At 43.1% G+C, this 25641-nt stretch overlaps 2 protein-coding genes across 4 annotated transcripts in view; both read left to right on the forward strand.

Moving 5' to 3' along the window:
- LOC311108753 (protein enabled homolog) overlaps window positions 1–13815 on the forward strand; it is a gene marked incomplete at its 5' end in the record, with an annotated part of 147876 nt that extends 134061 nt beyond the window's left edge. The window contains 9 exons of one of the 2 annotated variants that reach the window (XM_084151490.1): window positions 1532–2278; window positions 4199–4512; window positions 5841–5998; window positions 6257–6305; window positions 6632–6686; window positions 6930–6996; window positions 9744–9822; window positions 10251–10308; window positions 10703–13815. In XM_084151490.1, coding sequence (XP_084007616.1) covers window positions 1532–2278; window positions 4199–4512; window positions 5841–5998; window positions 6257–6305; window positions 6632–6686; window positions 6930–6996; window positions 9744–9822; window positions 10251–10308; window positions 10703–10740 — 1565 coding nt within the window. In that variant the 3' untranslated portion in view covers window positions 10741–13815. Of the gene's footprint in view, window positions 1–1531; window positions 2279–4192; window positions 4513–5840; window positions 5999–6256; window positions 6306–6631; window positions 6687–6929; window positions 6997–9743; window positions 9823–10250; window positions 10309–10702 lie in introns of both variants that reach the window. The other variant, XM_084151491.1, reaches the window with a different exon arrangement.
- A 2230-nt stretch (window positions 13816–16045) lies between these two features.
- lbr (lamin B receptor) lies at window positions 16046–25641 on the forward strand. Of its 2 annotated transcripts, none has more exons than XM_084151007.1 (14): window positions 16046–16201; window positions 18521–18695; window positions 18974–19159; window positions 19520–19597; window positions 20867–21038; window positions 21428–21621; window positions 22264–22318; window positions 22553–22747; window positions 23063–23166; window positions 23466–23591; window positions 23679–23847; window positions 24005–24085; window positions 24196–24318; window positions 24540–25641. In XM_084151007.1, exons 2-14 carry the CDS (start codon window positions 18525–18527, stop codon window positions 24698–24700), a joined length of 1815 nt encoding a protein of 604 aa, XP_084007133.1. In that variant the 5' UTR covers window positions 16046–16201; window positions 18521–18524; the 3' UTR covers window positions 24701–25641. The 2 variants fall into 2 exon arrangements, with proteins under 2 accessions (XP_084007133.1, XP_084007132.1); XM_084151006.1 differs by having other exon boundaries at window positions 16072–16201; window positions 18974–19177.

Consider the following 25641-nt stretch of genomic DNA (forward strand, 5'->3'; position numbering starts at 1 on the left):
AGTCTGTGTCATATTAGCTATGCCCCTCATCACGTTAGAAAGAACAAGAGCTTCCTTGTGTGAATAGAGAATCTCAACCTCTTTAATCTAGCCATTCCTAACGGTCCTCTGATGGAAACCCCTCATAACACTGTGGTGGTTCTAGGCCTGCCTCACCCTCTACTGGTCCCCCTCTTCTGTTAGCCACTCTCCTAGGGAACACACTAGGCTACATTTAGTTAGTGTGTATGGAGGAGATGTAGTGTATGTCCATTTTGGGGTTAGTGAGGTGAGTGGGTGTTATTACTCTGGGATCACAGAGCAAAGCTGGGGCTTGCCTCTGGTCACCCAGGGAGGGGAGGGGAGGGGAGGGGGGGAGAAAGGAGGAGGCAGTTGGTGGGTCAGGAAAAAGAGAGGACAATTTGGGCAAGAGTGAGTCTTCTGGCTGGAGGAACAGAAGGAGTGTGTGTGTGTGGCTGCCACTGAGGGTTAGTGGAGCAGAATGAGGCTGGCACAATGGATTAGCAACATTACCCCTCAGTCAACATATGGCAGGAGTGGCCTCAGCTCTGGGCTAACTCTAGGGCTACGCTGGCTGAGGCCACAACAAAACAGAGCATGGATAATTCAGAGCATACAGTCAGGCTCTGGCTGTGTGACCACCCAGCGATAATACCCCCGCCATGGCTCGCCTCGGCTCACTAGTTCTGTACTTTACATGAGAGATGAGAAGATACTACTGATGTGGGTATTGATTAAAAAACACCATGAGAAACACAGACTTTGCAATGGTATTTTTTCTTTGTTTTTTCAAAGAGGAGATTCTGACTTGAAATCGTTCTGATAGAAAGCTAGGTAATGGGGAATGCAAGTAAGGGGTGATTGATTGAAACTGTGAAGTCACCCAAATATTTAAGCATTTTGTTTAATAAGTTATTTTAGTTTCTACCCGAGTCTGTGTACCATTTTGCTTATTGTCCGAACAATGAACAAAACATGTCCAAATTGGTTACATGTCTCAATTGTGGTGCTTTGACTTCTACATTTATAGAATACAACTGTTCTGCTTGCTCAGTCCTGGTATAGACAGGATGGATGCAACATGGAAAGAGTGAGTGACTGACCAGTGCTGTGTCTGGTGGGTGTTGATCCTGTGAGTTCCACCAGAGGCTAATAAAACGTTTGAAGTGTGCATCACTTGATCAGGCTTCGTTCAATGAGGGGCCAAGCCAAGCGCTCCCTCCTGAAAGTACGATGGTCTATGGTTTTCTGCTTCCTCTATCCATGTGTACACATTGTTTACAGAGTCTGCCTCAGGTTCTGTCTCAGCTGCTAACCTTGTGTACTAATAGTAGCATCCTTTCTGTCAGAGAAAGAACCAAAAAAAGTAAAAGGAGATTTAGGTCTGTGCTGGTTTTTCCTGCTTCATTTGCCCCCTTCTCTCTCTTCTTTCTGTTTCCCCCCCTTTCTCTCTCTCCTCTCCTGTGTTCTTTCCCCCCTTGTGTGGCTGCACGGTGGCTGCTTCTCTCCTGTCCTGTTCTGTCCTGTTCAGCATTTGAAAGTACCCTCTACACCCCTCCGCCTCCAGAGTACTCCTCCAAGACCTCCTCTACGTCTGTGTCTCCCACCACCCCCAACTACCCTCCGCCCACCCCGTCACCCTCCTCTGCAACACCCCCCACCCCGCCTCTACGACACTCTGCCTCCCGATTCGCCACCTCGCTAGGCTCCGCCTTTCACCCGGTCTTGCCCCACTACGCCACAGTCCCCAGGCGACAGCCAATCCCTCCCACGTCCCCCGCCCCGGCCCCAGCACCCCCCTCCAAGTCTGTGGTGTGGTCAGCAACCAACTTCAGCCCACTGCCCCCCTCGCCCCCCGTCATGATCAGTAGCCCGCCGGGCAAGGCAACCGGCCCTCGCCCTGTCATTGCCATCCCAGTCTCCAGCTCCTTGTCACAGAAACCCGCCTCACCCTCCCCCAATGGGCCTCCCATGTTCTCTGCCCCTTCACCTGTCACCATCGGCAACAGCAGCAACCCCGCCCCGCCTCCCACCCCGCCTCCCCCTCCACCGCTGCCCCCTCTCTCCCTGTCCCTGTCGTTGCCCTGCCAGCAGTCGCCCGTTGTCTCCCCCATCGCTCCCCTTGTGTCCTCTCCCTCATCCCAGCCTGCTGTTGTCCCTTCTCCTTCCACAGCTCCCTCTGCCTCTGCTGACCTCTCTGTAAACCTCTCTGTGCTGGGAGACTCCTGCTCCTCGGCTCCTGAGGCCTTTCAGCCTGCAGACCCTCTGGCCCAGCAGGGTAAGGCCTCACCTCTCTCAGCCTCGCTCTCTACCTCCACTCACCCACTAATGGTGGGGCCAGGGAGCAGCGGGCCTGCCCTAACCAACTTGGCCCAGCTCTGGGTGCCAATGCTGGCTGCAGCGGTGGCTAGTGTGGCTGTGGCTCTAGGTCTGCTAGGTGCTTGTTAATCTGTGTTGGTCAGGTGTCTGTCTGGCCTTTGTCAGCATACTCTCACCATGTATGTTCATGCTATTGCTCATGGTCATGAGTTGCGTTGTGAACTGGTTTGAATGGTGTCTGGTCATTAGGCATGGCATGCATGCGTGTATGTGTGTGTGTGTGTGTGTGTGTGTGTGTGTGTGCACTCAGACAGGGGGCTCTGTTGCATCTAGCTATAGATCACTGCAGCAAAGTCTGAAGGGATCAATGTCTCTGTTTCTCCCATGCTTGTTTTTTTTTATCACCTCAAACTATTATTTTTCTGCAATTCACCATTGTGATGACCTTAGTATTTTACCATGACTTTTCACCCTCACTTGTCATGTCAGTGTTGTGTTCATCAAGCCTACTGGACCTGGTGACAGTTGGCTTGTATACGTGACACAAAAGGGACTGATAGATGGAGACTCATTTCTGCGCTATCCTTGTTCACTTAGGGTTATTGTCATGACACTACAGTATGTTTCAAGGGAACAGGAGGGATGCTAGTGCTGAGCAATTAACAGACATTTTAGTTGTATTTTGATTATGAAATGACTGACTGAACTCAGTCACTTTCACTGTCAGAAGCAATCCATGGTAAGATTAGCAGCTGGAATCAATAATATTAAGATTATGATTTTTCCCTCTCCTGAATGGAATTGTTAGCAGATACATGTCTGTGCCCTCTGCATTTGGGGATCCAAATAAATAAATATCCATTTGCATGTCAAATGAGGACAAGCCTTTTATTATTCACCCTAAACCTGCCCTCACATTCATCTGATTACCTTATCAACTTGATGGGATATAACATTTAATTCAATAGTAGTTATCCACATTTGAAATCTTTCTGAAAACCATTGCAGTTTCAAAAGTTCAAATTTGACATAATTCAAACACTCCAGTAGCATTAATGAGACAATATTTTTTAACTTATTAAAGTTTTAGATTTTGGTGTATTACAACTGCCCTTTGAGTAACTCGTGAGTAGCATTTATATGTAGATGATTCAGTCAGACTATTTCTCCCACTCGGACTGACCCACCCGTGTTCCAGTGAACTCTGCCCTCCAGTCTCCTCTCTCATTGGCTGAAAGGAAACTGGTCACGCTATAGAGATCCTATTAAATTACTATTCTAATAATTAGTATTCTAATTCCTAATTCTATGGGTCACACCCTCACTGACAGGAGCTCAATATGGGAACATTCCATCATGGCTTATTGAGCCAATCATCTGTCTGGGTTGAGGAATCACAATGATTTTCTACAAGCTAATTATTACAGTTAATACATCTATGTGGTTCCATGGTTTAGGGCTGCTCTTGCAGGCATATGCTGATATTGACCTAACTAGGGCTGCTAGAGTTCCTGTGTCCGATGCATTTTCTGTCTTGTTTATGTGTTGGATGTCTACATTTGCTTCATTCAAATGGATACATTTAGGCCGTTGCCACAACTCACTGATATTCATGCATGTTGTATGACAAACAACAAGGGGATGTAGTGTGTTCATACCATGTCTTCAAAAAACAGTTTTGTTCTTCACACACAAGTTTTAAATGGTCAAGCCTGATAATGTTAGTATTGATGCTGAATATACTATGTGTACTTTAGGAAGCCTGAGTTTTGTGTGTGAGGATAAACTAAATAGGAGAGAACTCCTGACTCTTTCTGTGAGTCCCAAAGTTTGATACTGACCGTTTACTCTTCTCCCTCCTCCCCCCATACAGACACAGTGTTGACACCGGTCCTGCCCACCCCTCCTCCCCCTCCCCCCCTCCCTCCCGGCTCCAATGTGACCCCCACGGCCGCTGCCCCCCCGGCCCAATCAGGCCCTCCACCCCCTCCCCCCTTACCCCCTACACTCACCCCTACCAGTGGCGGGCCCCCTCCCCCACCCGGACCCCCACCTTCCCTTGGTGGCCAGGCCCACCCTCCACCTCCACCAGCCCCTCCCCTGCCACCAGGCCTCTTCTCCCCCTCGGAGGACCGCCCCCTGTCCGGGCTAGCCGCTGCCCTCGCTGGAGCCAAGCTGCGTAAAGTGCCAAGGGTGAGAGGCCGACACGCACAGAACAGAAACACACCCACGCATCCTTACCCCTACACAGACACCCACTGTTTGTCTCATACCATATCCTCACAGGCTTGTGATCTTGTCCAGCACCAGTCACACTTTATATCCCCTCTATTCGGAGTAGTGCTGAGCTATTAACCAACATTTCGTTGTTTTTTTCTGTTATTAAATCGACTTCGGTTCAATTACCTGAATTCCATGTAGTTATTTTTTTGTGAGCCCAACTCGCCGTTTCTCGAGAGAAATCAAATAATTCACGAGAGAAATCTGAGAAATCAAGCCAAGAACTATGTGGGACGCTGGGCTGAAGGGAGTTGTAGTTTTCGTGGTAATTAACTACATAATCCATTGCGCCAAGAGACGAAGAAGAGGCAACCAAGAGGTTTCACTCTCGCCCAAATCTGTCCAAAATAAGCCCAATGCGTTTCTATGGGCTTATTTTGGACCGAAGCTTGTCGCCTGCCTTCCCGCCTTTGGGACAACTACTCCCATTGTTAGGGCATAGACATGAGCATCTCGTCATTTTATACAGATCTCTGGACGGATACACTTTTACGCCTGCTACGTTAGATTAGATACACACAGACCGCATTGACCACATGAGAGCAGAATGTACACAACACAACGATGAGTGACAGTTCGTGAAAGTATACCTTATCTACTTTGAAGAACTAGTAAAACATTTGTCAGACAGCTCTGCAGCATACATAGGCAGGCTAGCTAAATAGGATGACTAAAGACAGTACAGTATGGGGAGCACATAACGTTAGATGGCCTGGCTGGCTGACTGCTACTGCCTGAGTAGAGATGAGATGATGCCTTTAAGGAATGAAAAAGAATAGTCATCAAATAAAAACTAAGTAATATACACAACTGAAATATTGTATTATTTCATAGTAATCTCCTATTTTTCTATTGATGTCTACCCAATGTGGACCTGACAGAGAAAATTGAATATTTTCAATGTTTTGGCAATTAAATGTTCACTATTTTGGGCTTTGGAATTTCCATTAAAAAGCTCTAAAATCATTGTAACGTCATAATTTCATCATTTAAAAAATATCGAAACCGAAATAGAACACAGTGATTCTTTTTTAATAATCTAACAAAAACCGAACCGACCTCAAAACACTAATCACTCAGCACTAATTGGGAGCTGCCACTCACTTCAGATACATTTAAATCATGTAGCCCTTACTGTACTTCACTCCTCCATATACTGCACTCCACCATACCTGACCCCCAGTTATGTGCCTCTGTAACATGGTCTGCCACTACTTAACTGACTGACCACTACTTCACAGAGTGATAGTGGTGGTGACGCGGCAGCTGCTCTGGCTGCAGCCATGGCTGGGAGCTTGGCTGGCGCTGCAGGGGCCAAACCTGGAGGGAACGGCCCTCTGGGAGGAGCACCTGGAGGAGGGGGGTTGATGGAGGAAATGAGCGCCCTGCTGGCCAGGAGGTGACATTAAATTACACCCCCGTTTGAAACATGGAGGGAGACAGCATGTTTGGGTGGCTTCAGGGAGTGGGGACAATATTGAGGAAGGCTTGATGCCCAAATATTTCTTTTCAATATAGATATTTTAATTATTTGAGTGTTCTATCATTGCAGACTATGTAGCTGGGAGTGGGAAGTTAGAAAATCTTTATTTAGGTTTACAATATTATAACATGTTATGAGGTTGGCAATCTATCTTAATATTTTGTTGTTTTTCAGGAGAAGAATTGCAGAGAAGGGATCATCGCCTGAGCCGGAGCAGAGAGCTGTGAGTATGACAGACAGACAGAGGCCAGGGAAAGGTAATCTCTGTATTTCCTGCCTGACAGTATCTATCTAGTTTACCCATCTATAATTCAGTAACCTGATGTTTGTATTCTGTAGCCTGGTGTTTGTATTCTGTATCCATCTCTTCTGAATATCTTTGGAGCTTCATATGTTTCTCTTTGAGGGTCATTAGGGTCATTAAAGAGGATCAATGGATCTCTCTCAGTGGATTATTAACTCAATGCCTGGTCACATTTCTGATATCTGGGTATCTGAAGCTGACCTATAACTTCTAACCTTTGAACTCACTGTGCTTCTCTCCAATAGGACGAGGTCGGCGAGGGCACCACTACGCCCAAAGTGTCTGCCTGTAGCACACCAGGTGAGTGGGGTTCAGTACAGGATACAGTACAGGATTGTAGTGGTCAGAGATACACAGGAACAGCAACATGCACCTTCCACATTTAGACCACCAGGACCCTAGTCAGTGTTGGCCAGCAGTTAATGTAGTTTGGCAGATTTGTTCAGTCTATAGAGTTTGTCTGTATTGTTTTGTCTCCTGATGAAGTGGTTGAGTTCTATCAGTGTAATATATCTAATGCTTGTGTGTTTGTCTCCTCCTCAGACATGCCCAGGAAACCATGGGAGAGGACTAACACTATGAATGGTAGCAAATCCCCGGTCATTGGAAGGTAAATACCAGCATTCCATAATCCACAAATGGGCTTAGATTTCAATTGTGTGCTTTCATGTACACACGGTAATACATTTTTAGTCTGAGTCTAAACACATTATTGGGTCAAGCACAACTAAGTCAAAATATCCACTGCCTGTCTGAATCATTGACTGCCTCAGCATTGCCGCTCATTGTCACGTAACCGGAGAGAAGGAGCACAGAGGATAGCAGAGCATGGCACACTGCTGGGGTCCGACCCCTGGGCTTGTTGATTCATGACTGGTTAATAACATGACTAAAGCACAGGGCTTCTGCTTACCGCTAGGCAAGGTTGTCTGTAGCAGTGAGTGTTCCTGAGATGTGTCAATCAAAACCCCAAATTCCAGGTTTTAATTACAGGGCTCTAAATGGCGGTTTGTCGGTGAGAATGTGCTCTGGAAATGCATCTCCTGCTTCCATGTGCAAAACAGAATGCTGGCTGCCTCCACCACAAGTCCTTTTTTGTTTTAATTCTCTGAGAATGTAAGATGTTTTTTAGAACTTCCTTTAAAGGCGGTTGGCGTTACATTTTAGCCTATTAACGCAAAAAGTTTCAAATAATTAACAGATCCCTAGAAAATTCCTATTACAATGCTTTATCAAAGTAAAGTAAACTTAAAACAAAGTCAATATATCATCAATAGCGATTGTTGTTTTTCCATATGCCCTGGTAGCTATACTCCGTCTGCTCTCTGTAGCCTTGCTCTCTGTAGCCTGTAGGTTTAGTTAGGGCTGGTGTAGGGAAGGGACCTGGGGCAACAGGACAGGCCTTTTAAAAGCTGGAGTCTCTCTCTCACTGACGTGGCTCACCGTGGAGAAATCCGATGGGTTCTGATATTGTAAACAGGTAAACAGGCCTGTAGAGTGATACATCTCCCTTTTTACTCCTTTTGTATAATTTGCTGTGATCGAAGTGGAAGTGATATTGTTGGGGGTTGGGTTAGTGCCTTGTAATTCCCATATACTGTATCTCTGTTTTGCTAGCAAAGTAATCACCAGACTGCTAATGAATGCTACGTATATACATTGCTTTATTTTTATTTAAATAATAAACAATCTATGTCATGTTACGTTTCCAGTAGCTTTACAATCATTGTTTTACTGTCCTTCATCTCTCCAAAGTGTCTACTTTGCTAAATTCCTGTCAAAGGGAATCCCTCAAACACATCACAAAGTGCCCCCCACCCACACATGTACACACATACTCAACACACTCTGTGGCTGTGTGCTACTGTATAGTGAGGAAGCTAGAGGAGACCTCGCCCCGTCCAGTGCTGTGAATATTCATATCCGTTTCAATTCTGTCCCAGAAGGACCCCATAGATAAGGCCACACAGCCCTGCATTGGCAGATGGGTGTTATTAATTTCTCCCACATAAACTGGCCTTTGTATGTGACCTATAGAGCAGGTCAGAGAGACCACTAGAGAAATACACAAACACACAGAGACACTGCAGAAAGACAACTGTGAGAATAGGTTACACTTCCCCTATTCTCTTGGCTTCCACTTCCTCCCTGATAAGCTGTTGGCTGTTCAAGGAGTTAATTTCCTCACTAATTTCACACTCAGTTTCCTTGAATCATTCCTGTAGTTGTAGCCCATGGTGATTACCTTGTTGGCAACGGTGTCCAGTCCCAGCTGATCCAATGGCAGAGAAGCATGGCTGTGTGTGATTGCTGCATTGCATGCTGTAACTACAGTGGCCTGTTTCTGAACTCTGATTCAACTTGACCAACTTGATTGTGTTTAAATCGGGCTGAACTACCCAATGTTAGCTGTGTGTTTCCTTCCTATTACTTGGTGTGTGAACTCAAACGGTTGGTGTGTAGCATGTGTATTGGGCTGGCTTTACTGAAGGCAGGGCGGCCCCCCTTTTGAAGGCCCTCTGATCAATTCCCTTGTTATGTCAGTCACTGATAGTCAGTCAATTAGCCCATGTCAGCTAACATTATTTATTTTCAATTTTATTACGGCCCCTCGTGATGAATTCAGATTTTTTGGGTGCCCACACCCCATCAAAGTTGCCAATCCCTGACCTAAAGCATTAAGCTATTCTATTTGTGATTCCAGTCATAGGACATAGTTTCCAGTTAATTTACTGGTTCACTTTGCCTAAATCTAGATTCAGTTTGCTCAGAACATAATGATGCTTGAACTAACTAAGTTCATGAAGGTGCCTCATACTGTATGTGGGCAGCCAAAGGGTTAGGTACCCTGTCAAATAGGCTCAGCTGTGTACCACTAGTGTAGTTATCAATGCTGACAAATCGATATGAAATGGCATGTAAATGATTATTGTGGTACATTATTCTCTACATTGCCAGATTTATATATCCGTTTCCAAATTCTGAATTTAAAAGAATAGATGTTGGTGTATGATGGCAATTTTTTTTGTTTTAATTCTGTAACTTCCTATGTTTCCTGCTGTGTTTTGATATCAAACCGTCAATTTGAATCCATTTTAAATCTCAAAGATGTCCTCCTTTGGGGTTTCAGTGCACTTTCTTTCAACTTGTTTATGTTATAGTTGCAAAAAATGCTAATCTAACTATTTTTTAAGAGTGATTGAAGTGTCTGAGGACTGAATGCAGAGGTGAGTGATCTAACCAAAGTAGGCACTTTGCTGTCTTGTTTTCCTCCAAGAGTGACTTCTGGAGTCCCACTCGACAATAGCCCCAGTTTAGGTATACTACTTTAACTTTTTCTGTTTATCTCGTCTACAGACCAAAGTCCACAGCGACTGGATCCCTAAGTGCCAACGGGGTGCCAACAGAAGGTCTCGACTATGACAGATTGAAACAGGTATTCAGAGGAGACAAGTGAAAAATGACTGACTTGCTGTTTGCTGGCAGTACATTGGAGCTGTAGTATTTTACACAGCATACTACAGAGCCCTGAGAGGGTGTGTCCAATGACGGTGTCCCGTGCTGGGGCAATCCCTCCCTCCTCCCCTATGAATGAGCCTGTTAGATAAGTGTAAATTCTCCATATAACCTCCCTATCTGTGCACACAGCAGCAGCCTCAGTCAGAGACAGAGCAGTAACAGAGGAGTGACACTATGGGCTTACTAACAATGCTTCAGCTCTCTGGGACAGTATCTCTCATTGCTGTTTATAGTCACTGTTTTCCCCCATCTCACATGTCCAAAGTGCCTGAAGTTTGAAACAAGTTATTCGTTTTTCCACTGTATTTTGTCTCTTACCTTGTCTTTCCAACCTTGTATTTTCAGGACATTCTGGACGAGATGAGGAAGGAGTTATCGAAGCTGAAAGAGGAACTCATTGATGGTAACTGATTGCTTGATGAACCTGATGCACATACTGCTCTGTAGTATGTGACAGGGCGTGGAACAAGTTCCTCAAAGCACAGGGCTGAGAGGAACCGCTTATGCTCAGTTGAGGCCTGCTATACCTTTGTCATCAGAGAATTAGCATCACACCATTCAAGCCACTGTTAAGATCATATCACAGCAAAGACAGCACAAAACACAATATAACTGTCATGTGGTCCTCTGTAGCTCAATTGGTAGAGCATGGCGCTTGTAACGCCAGTGTAGTGGGTTCGATCCCCGGGACCACCCATACGTAAAAATGTATGCACACATGACTGTAAGTCGCTTTGGATAAAAGCGTCTGTTAAATGGCATATTATTATATTATTATGTTGTTTGTCTGTCCACAGCCATCAGAGAGGAGCTGGGCAAGTCGAACACCGTGTAGAAGGATCTCACCTCCCTGTAAATTACACCCATTACTGGACAACTGAGACCGGGTAACTTCAGATGGGACAATATTATAAAGGAACGAACAAGGAAAAAAGTTTTAAAAGGTGGTGATGATGATAACAATAACCATATTAATACAGAAGACAGAGTTTGTGGGCGGAGCAGCGTCAGACGCACAGCTGGGGACGAGGGAGTGTGGGAGGCGTGTAGTATGAAAGCACTGCTGGCGTCCATCTTGTGAAGCCTGGCCATTGCCACCATTTTCCCGCAGCCTCACCTGGAGGACAGGACACAGTCTTAAAAGAGAAGTGACTGTCATTATGCAAAGATTTCTCTCTTTGTCGATAACACAAGAAAACAAGGAAAAGCAACAAATAAAAAACTAACTATATTGAACTGTATACTGTATTAACCATTGAAGTGTGAGAAATCAAACAGACAGCGGTCACACTAAGAATTGGAACGGTTGGTGCGCACTTGTGATTTCAAAGCAAAAAGGCACGTTTAGTGGGTGAGTGTTAAGTTTGGAGGCAGGAGGGGAGGGAAAGGGAAGTAGGACTCAGTTTCCCATAGGGCCATAGGAGGGAGCCTCTTGATGTGAATGAGGGACTGACTGATGGACTTGGTATAGTCTACTGCTGCAGGACTCTGTAAAGCTTGTCTTCCTCAAATACTATTTTAAACTGAATATGTACAAAATAAGAAAAACATATATCTCCAAGTCTATCAATCGTCTGTTTTAATGTAAACCATGGCCATATCAAGTAGCTTAATCAAATATTTTCAAGATGGTCTGTCTTTTGGTCTGTTTGGCTTAATATCCGAATATCATTATCTTCTTTTTTCTATAGAAATGATCGCTATTACAAGCACCTGTACTGCATTTCTTATCACTGTTTCTATGTGTTGCAGGCTGATGAGACGGTCACAAAGGGTACATGCCTTTCTACAGTCAATCTTTGTAGCTCTTTACCAAACAACCTCTGTCAATTAGTGATGGTTAATAATGCTAAAATCACCATGACCAGATCTGGAACTATTTGAAATATCTGTACTGTTATTATGAACTGAACCTTTTTTCCCTCTCCCTCTCATTTTCTGTCAAATTTTTGGTGCATGTAAGGCTTTGTACGGCGTTACTGCCACGAAGTTGCATTATTGTCTGTCAGTTTATAAGCAATAAATGTAGCATCTGGGTTGAATTTCCCCCACATGTTTTCCTTTAAATGTTCCTGTTCTTTTAACTCCACTCCAGCGCCCTGTTGAGGATGTGATAGTGATTCTGTACCTCCTTCTGTTCACTACTGTACATCCACCTCATAGATTCTAACTGTTCTGAAACAAATGGGTAGAGAATAGATGAGATGGACAGACCCTCCCTGTTTATAGCCATAATGTACTTAATTTACTGAGGTATGCCATTCATTTTTAAAATCATGGTACTCATGGTATTTTGTTTTATGATTCAAGGATGCTGTATCTTTTTATCAATATTGCAGCTAAATGGTAGTTATTCTCTTTTTTTTTTGTTGCATAGAAAATAAATACAAAACTAGTAATGAAAAAATACGAGGGACACCCCAGAAATGAGTTTGTCGGCATGACGTATCTGCATACATGCTTGTGCCATTCAGTGTTTTACTTGTGCTTAATAATTATTTGTAGCATTTCGGTTTGCCTTTATTTCCTCCCCTATAGTATGAAGTTCTGATAATGGCATACTGCTTTCGCCCTTTGATTGACTTATTTGTTCATATGGGAATGGCTACTTTCTATTGAAAATGTTTTCTTTTCAAAGCTATTTTCTTTTTGATTTCCTAAAAATCTCGATGTACAATCAACTGAGAGAAACCAGGTCAACCTGAGACTAGTGTAATAGAAAGAACTGTCTTCAATGTAAAACTCTATTGCTTCTATTCTCTTGACTTGCTGGTAAGGGGATCGACTTTGATCAGGGTTCTGTCATGGCAACAGCTGAGGGGTGGTGGTGACTGAGCAATCTTCACAACACTCCCCTTGTGAGTGTTTTGCTCAAACACAAATTATTTCATTCTCATTCTCTCTGAATCAAAGCATTGGAAGGTTTGTACAGAAGAGTGTTTACAGCATCGATTGCACTTTATAAACCCATAGAAATTCATGATACTATGATGAACCTGCTTACAAGATGCAGCCATCGCCAATAGTGTGGCTATCTCACCAAAGGTTTCAGCTACAATCTCCTCCTACACACGTCACACTCTGCTGAGACGCCTTTTGTTTTATCATTGTCAAGAGAAAGGGAGATATCGATATATCGAGTCCTTGGTTTGGGGAGTGAAACATTCTAATCAAGGATCATTCAGATCTACATGGATAATTCTGTTTGTGATCTTCATGGTTTGTGCCTTGTTCTGAAGTTACATTTAATATGTCAAAGATTTTAAAAGACTAGTAATAATTCTAGGAAGTGTCATAATCTCACACATGATCATTGTTTTGTTTTTTTGCATCCTGGTATAGTTATTTTTAAAGGGAGAATGAAGTTATCTGTTACAAAGTACAATTGAACCCAGAAATTGTGTATTTTCCTCATGCCATTTGTATGTTACAGAGCAGTTTATGTTACATGGTCTAGGTTCTTGGCGCTTGGGAAATCTGAAAATGTATATATCCTCTACAGCAGTGGAGGCTGCTGAGGGGAGGACGGCTCACAATAATGTCTGAAACGGATCGACTGGAATGGCACCAAACCATGTGTTTGATGTACTGATACATTCCACCAATTCCGCTCCAGTCATTACCATGAGCCCATCCTCCCCAATTAAGGTGCCACCAACCTCCTGTGCTCTACAGTGACATTTTTGTCCCCAAAATCAGATTTTTCCATCTACTGAGGGAACCGAAGCTGGTGGACATATTAAGAATATGCAGCAGAAATTCAACTGAATGTCTCTGAAATTCATTTATCAGTTTCCTTTTTATTATTTTATCATTCACATTGTACCATACCGTTCTCATGTTAATTAGAATTTTCTTACATGCTAACATTGTTTTGTTTGAGCGAATGAAATAAAAAAAATTGCAATACTTGATTAAAAAGTAACTTTGTTTTGTGTGGTGTTCAATTGATATTGTTTCAGTAACTAATTCTTAACTTTTTAATCTGGATATTTCTCTCCTGCTGTGGGACAGAATGTGATGCACAGGAGCCCTGAGACTGATCTGAAGAGTTACGAGGCCATACATGGACTTGTGCTGCATCAGCGGTTTCTCTCACAGAGCTCTTCTCAGCCTTTGCATATAACTTGTTGTTTATATCCGCACCAAAGAGAATGTGTGGGAGATCATACCCATGTTACATGCAGGGCATTCATTAAATATTAAACAACAATGATTCAGCAGAAATACTGAAATTGAGCTTAGGTGAACACCTTGGACTTGTCTTGTCTCATGGTGATTATAAGCATTGTTTTACTCTTTGTTATCAGTGTTGAATACTTTACAGATGTTGGGTATAAAGAGGTCATTACTGTATAGGAATTTGTCATAAGACTGCACTTGCTATACAACTGTCCCCTCATGAGTTAGTCACTGCCTTAGCCACTTGTTCCTTAAGTAGGTCTAGGGAATTCCCAGCAGGCCTATTCCTAGTAGCAGACCAATAACATTGGATGTTACATTACCCCCTATTTCACACCCCATTAGCAGGGAACGTATCTGCGCCTCAGGTTTTGCGCCCTTCTACAGCAACAGGTTAGCTGAGGCGAACAGGAAGAGGCAGGACTAACTGAAAATGAAGCAGAGAAATCTCTGACTGTTGCCCATACTATTTTTAACCCCTCACACAGTTGCTGTCTGAACCCAAGCCTATGTCCATTGCAAAGCGCAGCCAATCATCTGCATCTTGTTTTGCAGCTTCTTTTCACAGGGGTAACAAGATCTCACAGTGGGAGTCTACTACTGTGTGCGGTTGTTTGCAACACAATGAACAGTAGAAAGACGTTTCCTGGAGGAGTGTCTGAGAAATCTGCCAGTCCATCTGCAGTTCATTTGTGCCGGAGTAGAGAGAAGGCTCTGCAGGGGCGGAAACTGCTGTAAGACAGGAAGATAGACTAAGCAGCTGCTTGGCTTCATGACCTCAGAGAGCGGGCTGAGAAAACGCTGTAATTGGGCTGTAGAGTTTGTTTGAATTTTCAAAATCTTTTTTGATTTCCTGCCAGTCATGAAATGACTGTAGGTGTGTGAACTGTGAATTGTGACATCTGTTTTGACTTTACATTATAACTGACTGCTGAGATACATAAGATATGTTTTATGATAATCATCCTTCGTAATCGTGTGTGTTTAATATTTCTTCGCAATGTCTCGACTCCTTGAATGTGGTTTTGCAATCACTCTCTAAGCCTATGAAGCAACATCCTACATTGAATTGTACAATGTGAGGTCAGTTAGGCCAATGTGTTGAAGATAAATCAGAGCTTCATAGAGGGGATGGCATAGCACCATGTTACAGCTGGTTTGGAATGTTGAAAGCAACTCCTGCAACAAGATGTTGATGTGAACTTAAACTCATATAAACCTTACATTTGGTAGATAGTGTCACTGGTTCTGCACTGTTTTCAGCTCAGACAGATGAATTAACAATAAGATTCAATTAGATTCAACATCTACTGAGGTCTAGAATGCATGAGCACTTTAGAATTTTAGAAAGCTTAACAAATGTGTTGGTGAGCTGTGCTGTCTGTTTATGTTTTTCCACCATTTTTTAAATTAATGGCCAGTAACAAAGTTATTTATTACATGATACACATTTATTTACAGATTTCTGGATTTCAATCGTTGATAGTTACTTTTTAAATTCAATACAATTTTAAATAACCTTTAATGACCAACTGTAATCAGTTTACTTTTTTTTATTAACAAATTGTTGTAAATGCTCTACAATTTACCACATAAATCAAGGAAGTGTTTGTATGATATCATAGCATTTTCCATGCATCAATAATGTAATTAATAATTAATCAATTTAAACATGTTCATTTTTTTTTTGAACAAAGATTATCTCCCATACAATAATAAATAAATAAAATCCTCCATTTTGTCTGACGCTTGTAGAAATCTGATGGCACATGACACATGAGTTGGGATCACTGAGGTATACTGGCAACCAGTCTAGAAATCTGACACCGTCAACAAGAAAGCGGTAGGACAAGCCGGTTACAACCAATCCGCACTCTGTTAAAATCCTCTATCGACCAATCAGAAAATGTAATAATTTAAAAAGAAAAGCTTTGTAGCCAATCAGCGAGCTTCGCGCCATCATCGACTGGTGGGCTTCGCGGATAGAGGGAGGGAGAACGCGCTCTACGTTCAGCTACGGATTTTACAAATATACCTAGCTATATTTTTGTTCCACGTTTTTAACGGGATACGTATCTTATTTTCCTAATTGGAGTCGTACGTGTTATCTAAAGGTAATATGGTTTTATGCATATTTACCATTTATTGTGCATACATGTGATCACTTTTTAAATGTCTTTGTTGAGAACTTGGCCGCCAGCTAACGGGTTTTCTTGTGTGTTTTTGTGTTGCGTGGGGTCAGCTAGCTAGCTACGGTAACCACTGCAGCTGAGCGTATTTCGCTAGCTAACAACTTATCTTTTATTTTATAGAAGTGGCTAACTTTGTTTTGCCGCTACACATTCAGCTATTTTACACATGTTTATGCGTCGGTGCAGTGTTTACAGTTGCAAAAACGTAAACATGCCCTGAAACATAGCTGGCTAACGTTAGTTAACCCTATACCAATGATCGACCGTTGATGACATCATTGATGTGCCTGGTCGCCGAGTTAAGTTAGCCTGCTACTAGCTAGCTAGTTAGGTCAACATTACCAACGAAGGTTTGAATTTATGACGTTTTCCCTCCATCCTGCTATCACTTGGAGCTATTTATTGTCATTAAAGGAGCAGATACATTCGAGCAATTTTTACCATGAATCTAAAGTTACTTTTTGCACATTGATTCATATTTTGGGTTGCCCCTTTTGATAGTTGACGTAAGTTAGCTTAGCTACAACGTTCTGATTACTCCAGTTCAATGTTATGACTAGCTAAAATGGCTAACTAGTGTTAGATAGGTCATTTTTTTATTAGATTATGTTCGTTTTTTTGTTGCTCACTTTCTTATTTTTCTGGCGAACTAGCTAGCTATAGATAGCTCTGTGAATGTTTGGTTGGAGATATATTTAGCTGTCTACATTTTTGCAGATTAAAAAAATATATATTTCTAAAGTAACTTTACACTTTAGTAGTCTAATTCTAGGGGAATATGTTCAACACTGACTTGCGAGCAACATCCATCATTCAGTCACATCATCAATGAAGCTGGCTTAGCTAGATGGATGACCAAAAAAACTGGCGGCTGAACTTCTCTAACGTTAATGAACTCCTGGCGGGGGCTGGGTGAATTTACTTTCTATAAAACCAATTACAAACTCCCATTAGAGTATTGTGAACAATTAATTGAAACTACTTTACTTTTGGATGTTGTATTTAAAAGGCTGTGTGCCCGAGGTATGACACAAAAGGCAGGGGCTAACTTTCAAAGCTCCACCCACATCATACAGCGCATCCTTTCATCTTTCCTGGAGTAGTGAACCTTGTCAGCATCGTTTAGCTATATCTTTCACCATATGGAATTCAACAGGGACGCCAGGACACCAGCACAGAGCCTTTTGGTGTGTTGGTATTCATTAATGGAGATGTTATGGAATGTGCTTTACTAGATTAGTGACAGCTATGACGGATCGATTAGTGGGCTCACTGTACTCTGCTTCTATTTATAGTCTGTGGGCCATTAGGAAAATGATACTTTTAAAAATATTTTTTTATGCATTTCAGCAGCTGTGGTGTACCGTTTTGACTTAAATTAGATTACAAATATGACCCAGGCCAGTGCTGAGTAGTTGATTGTGGTCATTACAAGGACAGAGCTGTGGAATTCCAGTGGACTTGGGCAGTAGTAGGGAATATATGTCAGGCATTTCACATCTATTTTTCCCTCTATTTAAATAATATCTGCTTTGATGAGGAACTATGTTTTCATAGTGTGTGTAATGTGTATTGAAATAGACAGTTTGTGGCAAAAAATATCTGGCTTTAACTTGTTGATATGACATGTTGGTTTAAGGGTAGACATAGAAGCACAACTTCCAACGTCTGTCAAACTTCTAAAATGCATTTTTTGATGTTACCTGACTGTTACTGGAATCCAGTGTACAAAGGCTATTGAAAGAGTGACAAAGGGGGCTGGAGTGGCAATGTCGAGTTTAAAACTACATAGTTAAACCTAGTGGGGACAGGCACGTCAGCACTTCTGTGAGCTCCGCAGCCCCTTCCATACCGCTGACCTCACTGCTCCATTGTGTCAAGCCTTACACGCGTCTGTCCCTCTTTACATTTTCTTAATGCACACTGTAAATGTCTCATCTAGCCTAATCCACCCACGCCAAAGTCAAGTAGAGCCACTGGAGCACGTGTTTGGGGAAATGTTCTAAAGGAGCTTTCTCCTCCATCGTGGATGGTTTTGATATGCACATCCGACTCATTTGAAAAAATTGTATCTAACCTGATAGGCCTATTTATAATTTGCTGTCTTTGTTGAATTTATCAGGGTAAAGTGAAAGAGAACAGAAGCAGCATGTCTCAACTCTGAAATAATATTTTCAGTCTTAGTTCAATGACTCAAAACCCTCTTGTATTTCCCCTGTGCTCTCTCTCGCTCTCTGTCAGGTAAATGAGGATGCCGAGTATCAAGTTTCAGAGTGGGGACACAGTGATGGGCCGCTGGCCCGGCAGCAGCCTGTTCTACGAGGTCAAGGTGCTGAGCTACGATGCCAAGAGTCAGCTCTACACTGTTATCTACAAGGACGGCACTGAGCTGGAGCTCAGAGAGGCTGACATGAAGGTAGGACCACTATCTATCTCCATGGCAACCATGTCACTGAAGACATGACTCAGATGAATATCAATGTCACATAATATGACTTCTCAGTTGGATGGTGTTTTTATACCTTGAGAATGTTCAGACATTTTGAGTTTATAATTTTATGGTAGTGCATAATCAAATGTTATTATCCTTTTATGATAAGTTGATTGGTGCTGGCCTTTTACAATTCAGTTATGTAAAAGCTATGTAATAATATGTTGTAACCTTGCTAAATGCTGTAATTTATGTTGTTCCAGAATCCCACTGGGTTCAAACCAAGCCGTCGCTCTCGTTCTCGCTCACGCTCCCCGTCGCGGCGGCGCAGTCGCTCCCGTTCCCCGGCCAGGACTACCAGGCGCTCCTCGTCACGCACTGTCAGCGGCACCTTCATCGCGGAGACCCACACCGCACGCAAGGAGCCCAAACTGAAAGAAGCGCTAGAGGTCAGACTCATCCCTGTGGTGAGGAACGTGATGGCACACTCATTGTTGGGATTTAGAATGGCTTTTCGTTTTTAAATATTGCTCTACTGATGTTTGTTTGCTGCATGTGTTTGTGTATTCAGGATGCCCTGTAAAATGTATAACCTCAGAGAGAGCATTATTTGATAGATCAAGCATTGGCTAATAATGGTGTAATAAACCCGTATTTTAACGTAGTGTGAGTTAACCACTTATAGTATTAATTCGGTGGGTCCATGTTTGTGTAGACATGCCTCTGTTTTTCACTATTGTTGGTCATCAGGTTCCTTTTTCTGCATGTTGATGTTTTTGCTTCCTTCACTCCATTTTCATTTACCACAGGCAAAGCCAGTTGAAAACAATAGCAACAATAAGCATGAAAATAAAGAGGGAAATGATACTTCTGACAAAGTCAACGAGGTGAGACTTCCAGATATGTACTTTAGGAATACCTACTTTTTTAGTTTCTGTCAATCCATAATTATCGCAATGCTCCTAGAACAAAATACATGTTTGTGTTAGGCTGTAAGCAAGATTAACCAAAGTCATGGAATTAGGCAACAGAACATTCCCTAGCTGTAAAGTCGGCTTTTAGGTATAGGAATGTCATGATGCATGCATGTTGTACCTCCTGTATGTTGGGAGGACTGCATGGGGGAGTCAGCCTGTACAAAGCCCCAGCTGACTGATCCACACACACCACTTAGTGTCTTGCTAATGTTCCATCAGTCAGTCACATGCTGTTTGAACATGTGCTGCCTCTTTTCTCTGCTCTCCTCAGAGGTTATGAGATCTTCTCATTGCAGCTTATGTGGATTTTGATCATAGTTGATGTTAAACAAATACCAAGACTTTGGCTATCAGTATGCTCATGACATATAACTCTGCCAACCTAGTAGTAAAACCAAACAATGGTTTATGGTGGTATTTCCTGCTATAACAAGATACGTCTTCACTTGTCCTTTAATAGCAGATGCACATCTAAAGATAATTTGCGTGGCAAATAGAATGGATGTGCATGACAAGAAAGCTCATAGTGTCTGCCTGTCACTGAATTCACTGGCTTTGCATCATAGATTGGGGCCTGTATAGTGAAACATAGCACCTTTATTATAGTCTTACTGTTTATATTTCGCTATAGTATTTTCCCCATGTTTGTCGGACTTGTAAAACAGTAAGGCCTGTAGGCTACATCAAATTCACAAGCTCCATTGACCCTCGTTTTAGACTCAGGCATTCATGCTGTGTCTGCCCCCCTGCCCTCTTAAGCGTCTATCAACCAGAACATGTAGGTGTACACACAGCAGTGTTATAGAATATTTGACTGTTTGCTGTCATACTTTTTGAATTCTGAGCATGGCTCAAGCAATTTCTCCAACTGTCAACATGTTCAAATTAATACAGGACGCGTAGGCTATGTTGGTTGGGAATTTGGGTGGTTGCAGATTCGTGCTATGCGTCCCCCGAAGACGGTGGTGTCACAATGAGACGCCGGACTATCGCGTCTGTAGACTCTGAATTACACCCCCCCCCCCCCCCTCCTCATCTCACCAGCCGTGTGAGGCCCAACTTAGTTTATTCTACGATAACCTCCCCCATAAGCTCAAGTCACTGTGGGTTAGACATGTTGTTCATGTCTGTGTAAATAAATACTACCACTCAGCCTGTCCCATGTGTGTCTACCTCCAGAAGCCTGCAGATGTGGAGACAGATAAGAAAATAGTAGAGAGCCGCTACAACTTGAGACGCAGGAAGGATGACGGTGATGCCAAGCCAGCCGAGCAGACAGAGGAGGTTGAGCAGAAGCCTGCAGTAGCCACAGCCCCCATCACCACGGAGCTGGAGTTTGGAGGGAGGCTAGGTGAGGAACTGAGAAATGTGGTTGCTATGCCTATCACATCTTGTCATGTGCTGGATAGAGTGAGGAAAAAAAGAATGGTGCTAGTCTGCACACTGTTATGCCAATCAAATTGCACTAGGGTGCTAGTCTGCATTCGCCTGGGTACCTTCTGTTTAGCTAACATTCCACTCCTTGTACTCTGTGTCATATGCCAAAGATGTTTAGTGTGGCAAGGAGTGGAATGATAGCTAAACAGACTGGTACCCAGACTAAGTCTGTATATCGTTTGACAAGAATGTATTTCTTGATGGACGGTAACAGGGTAAACATAAGTCAGACATTTGGAGAAGGGCCAGGCTGACTTCCCTTGGCTCCAGTCACTCAGTGTCTTTTTCCCCCTGTATTTGCAGGAGTGTTCTGCATGACGCTGCTCCTGCCTGCGACGGTGTTGGGCCTGATGGTGGTATGCGGTCAGAAGGATGCTAGCCTGATGAGCTCCCCCCCTCTGCCTTCCCTGGACTCCCTGTGGGACCTACAGGTGTTTGGCATCGTGGTCCTCTGGTTGCTCTTCCAGGCCCTGCTCTACGTGCTGCCTGTCGGAAAGGTAACAGGATCACCCACCCCCTCACTGCTCTGTTGGCACACATGTAGAATCAGCTTACCCTCTCCAAATTCTGTTGTAGTCATTGTGGAGAGAAAAAAAGAACTGAACCGTAGACGATTGTCTAGTGGCGCAACTGCGTTCTTAGAATTTCTACTCCCACCTCCTCAAACTGTACACACACTGGCAAATACACACACCAACACCCCCCCCCCCCGAGAGTACAGGCAGTACACATGACTCCCATCTGTGACCTGGACAGAGCACATGACCGGCGCTCACATCTAATTTCTGCTCATTAGCCGGAGCAGAGGATAGAAATTAGATTAATCAGCGGGAGTAGGCTACGGTCCACGCTGGAACACTACAGGAGAGAATGGGACATTTCGTTCCTATTTTCATCTCCTGATCTTCCTTTTGAAAACCGTTGAAGCACCCTTGTCTTTTTGAGAATGTATGAAACTTTCACCATATGGCTCCCATGAAATTGCATGATCTCTGGGTCTGGGAAACATTAGTAAAAGGGATACTGTACAAAAAGTAACCTGTCCTATCTACATTATCCCTCTCAGATAATGTATTTCCTGTACACTGTATTTCCTGTAAGGTTGAATGAATGTCCAACCTGTGTGCTTTTGTCCCCAGGTTGTGGAAGGAATGCCCCTGAAGAATGGAGACAGGCTGAAGTACAGAATGAATAGTGAGGCATTCCTGTTCCCCCCCCCCCCCCCTTTTTTTTTTTCTTCTTCTCATTTGAAATGAATTAATTGAGATTAACTAGTCCGTTACCCCCAGCACTTTGATATCTGTAGTAAAGCACTATGCCAATGTATTTCATTAACATATAAGTCATGTAAGGAAACTAGGAAATACCTTTTGGTTGAGGAACTTCCTGTGTATTAACCCTGTATGTCTCCCTCTCCTCCGCCACCAGCCCTCCATGCCTTTGTGCTGACGGTGGCAGCCCTGGGGGCTGCAGTGCACCAGGAGGTGGACCTCAGCTACATTCACAACCACTTCCTCCAGCTGGCTGTGTCTTCCCTGCTCTGCTCTGTCCTGCTCAGTGTCTACCTGTACGTCCGCTCTCGCTGGGCAACCCAGGACCAGCTGGCCCCCGGAGGAAACTCTGGTGAGTGGGTGTGAATGGGGTGTTTGTGTGTAGTTGTCACTGGTAGACACACTTCTACAATCTGGGTCTGATTTGATTCGATGATATGGTTCTATTATGACATGGACCAGCATACGGTTAAGAGCAAATATGAATTGATCCAGAGCTATAGATGTATAGAAACAGGTTAAGTATCCAAATGTTCAATTGATTCTGACAGGAGAATGCATTCCAATCCTCAAGTTGCGAGCCGTATTGCTGTACTACCCGTTTGCATGATGATGCCTTACAAATGGTCTACATAATATGATTAATTTGTTCTTCTCACCTCCGCAGGGAGTGTGATTTATGACTTCTTCATGGGAAGTGAACTTAACCCCCGGATCAAAGGCTTTGATCTCAAATACTTCTGTGAGCTGCGTCCAGGATTGATTGGTTGGGTAAGTTTGTCTGTAGTGTACTGAAATGTTTCCATTAAAGTACATTTCAGCTGTATATTAGAGACAGTGTAAATTAGGCTGTTTATTTCCTCAAACACAACTGCAAAAACCAAAGAAGCTGTGTTCAGTTTCCCGTTGTGTTCATTACTCCCATTAGTGGTAAAATCTAAAATTCATCAAATAAATCCTAAAATGATACTACTGTACATTTTGGAACTAGTTTGTCTATGTCTGAGTTTAACTGTCTGTTCAACGAGAGTGTTTAATCAGACCTGTGACATCTGTTCTGTTCTGTCCAGCTGGTGATCAATGCTGCCATGGCTCTGGCTGAGATGAAACTCCACCACCTGGACTACCCCTCACCAGCCATGATCCTGGTCAACTGCTTTCACCTGCTCTATGTGCTTGATGCCTACTTGCATGAGGTACAAAACCTGCTTTTTATTTCTGCCTGATGTGTTATTTAGTCAATTTATTTGGTTGTAATCTAATGGTTGATTGTTGCTCCCCAGGAGGGTGTCCTGAGCTATATGGATATTACCCATGATGGGTTTGGCTTCATGCTGGCATTTGGAGACTTGATGTGGGTCCCCTTCACCTTCAGTCTCCAGGCCTACTACCTGGTTCACCACCCCAACCACCTCTCTCTGCCCTGGATCGTTGGCATCGTCACTCTCAATGGTTAGTCGGTAGTACTGACTTAGTACTCTGACCTTTAGTATTGGCATACGTTCATATTAGTCCTATATGTCGTCTGGGATATTATTTTTGTTGTACCAGTATGACATTTTGTTGTATGATTACCAGTATGACATTTTCTTTACATCATGTGTTACAGTCATTGGATTTTGCATCTTCCGTAAAGCAAACTCACAGAAAAACGCCTTCAGAAGAAATCCATCAGACCCCACATTATCCCGTAAGTCCTCAATCCCAGTATGTTTTATTCTAAACGTTATCCATTTGCAGGCTCCCTGCCTTGATAAAGGGATGGAGTTGTTGGACTCACTGTAACTCTGTGTTTTCTAGATCTGAAGACTATCCCTACTGCCACGGGGAAGAGTCTCCTGGTATCTGGTCTGTGGGGGCTAGTCCGTCACCCCAACTACCTGGGGGACCTCATCATGGCTCTGGCATGGTCCCTACCCTGTGGTGAGTGACGGCTAGTTCAGCTAGTTAATCAGTTATTCATAGCTACTTAGTTACCAGGTATTTCTTTCATTTGTTTTTTGTATGTATTTTTTTCGGAGTTGTGCTGACGAGGCACCAGAAACAGCCCAGTAAAGCTAACCATGTTTTGATAGGTGTATAGTGCTAAGATGAGATGATGTAGTGTAAGTTGACCTGTTGTGTTGTCTGTGGTTGCCCTGTAGGGTTCACCCACATCCTGCCATACTTCTATGTGATCTACCTATCCATCCTGCTGGTTCACCGGGAGGCCCGTGACGAGGCCCAGTGCAGGAGGAAGTACGGCTCGGCGTGGGATGACTACTGCCGAGAGGTCCGCTACCGCATCATCCCCAGAGTCTACTGAGGCCTACGCCACCTCTGTCCCCACTCCACGCCCTCCAGTTCTGCAAGCTTACAACTCATCACATGGCTGCATGAGTTCACAGAGAAAAAACTAGTTGTTTGAGAACAATAGAATTTTGGAAAGGGGGAAGCTTGATTCTTGGAAGTACCGCAGGAGCAGCTTTCTTTTGAAGTTCCGTGGTTTTAGGAAGGTAAACCCTCATTGGCTGGCTGAATTTGGTTAATGCCTTTGTTTAGAGAAAAAAAAAGGTCTAAAAAATAAACCTCATATTCTGGTGAAGTGATGTATATATTTTTGTACATATACATTTTTTAAACTGAAAGATACCTGTTAACATAACATTGCATATTTGGTCTGTTTTTAACGTTTTCTTTGCTCCCATATTCAAAGTATACAATATTTTCTGGGCTTTTATTTTGAAGTATTTTGTAATGATACCTTTCGTATACATTGCTTGTGTATATTGTGAATGATGGGATTGAAATGCTCTTTTTTTTTTTTATCTGTACAGTTGACATAGGACTAATGTTCTCCCTCAGGACCATGACATTGTCATACAATTGCATTTAGAAGGTTTTTTTGGTCTTTAATATATGTATATTTTTTTATATAGAGATATGTAGCCTGGTGTTAACTGAGTGGAGAAAAAAAAAGGAAAAAAAAAAAAAAGATGGTATAAAATGCAATCTCTCATTTAAAACAAAGTCTATGATTTGGCTTTGCTTCCTCAGGTTCTGTCAAATTCCTCCCCAGTCCTCTGGATGGTAGTATTGCTTAGTTTAGCTCCTGTGATAGTCACAGTCACTGTTTCAGAGGGAAGACAACCCATATGTTATCAAATCCATATGCACATAATGTTATTTAAAACCATTTGAATCTGCAAGGGTGCTTACAGACAGTATCCATTCAAACACCACAAAACTTAAGTTATTCAAGACCTT

This window comes from Coregonus lavaretus, assembly GCF_964263955.1.
Source record: "Coregonus lavaretus genome assembly, chromosome: 33".
In the NCBI taxonomy this organism is placed as follows: domain Eukaryota; kingdom Metazoa; phylum Chordata; class Actinopteri; order Salmoniformes; family Salmonidae; genus Coregonus; species Coregonus lavaretus.

Coding starts and splice junctions, on each gene's coding strand:
- lbr (XM_084151006.1), top strand. CDS start 18,525: ATGAGGATGCCGAGTATCAAGTTTCAGAGTGGGGACACAGTGATGGGC. Junction 19,178..19,519: donor AGGTCAGACTCATCCCTGTG/GTGAGGAACGTG, acceptor CATTTACCACAG/GCAAAGCCAGTTGAAAACAA. Junction 23,167..23,465: donor GTCCAGGATTGATTGGTTGG/GTAAGTTTGTCT, acceptor TGTTCTGTCCAG/CTGGTGATCAATGCTGCCAT.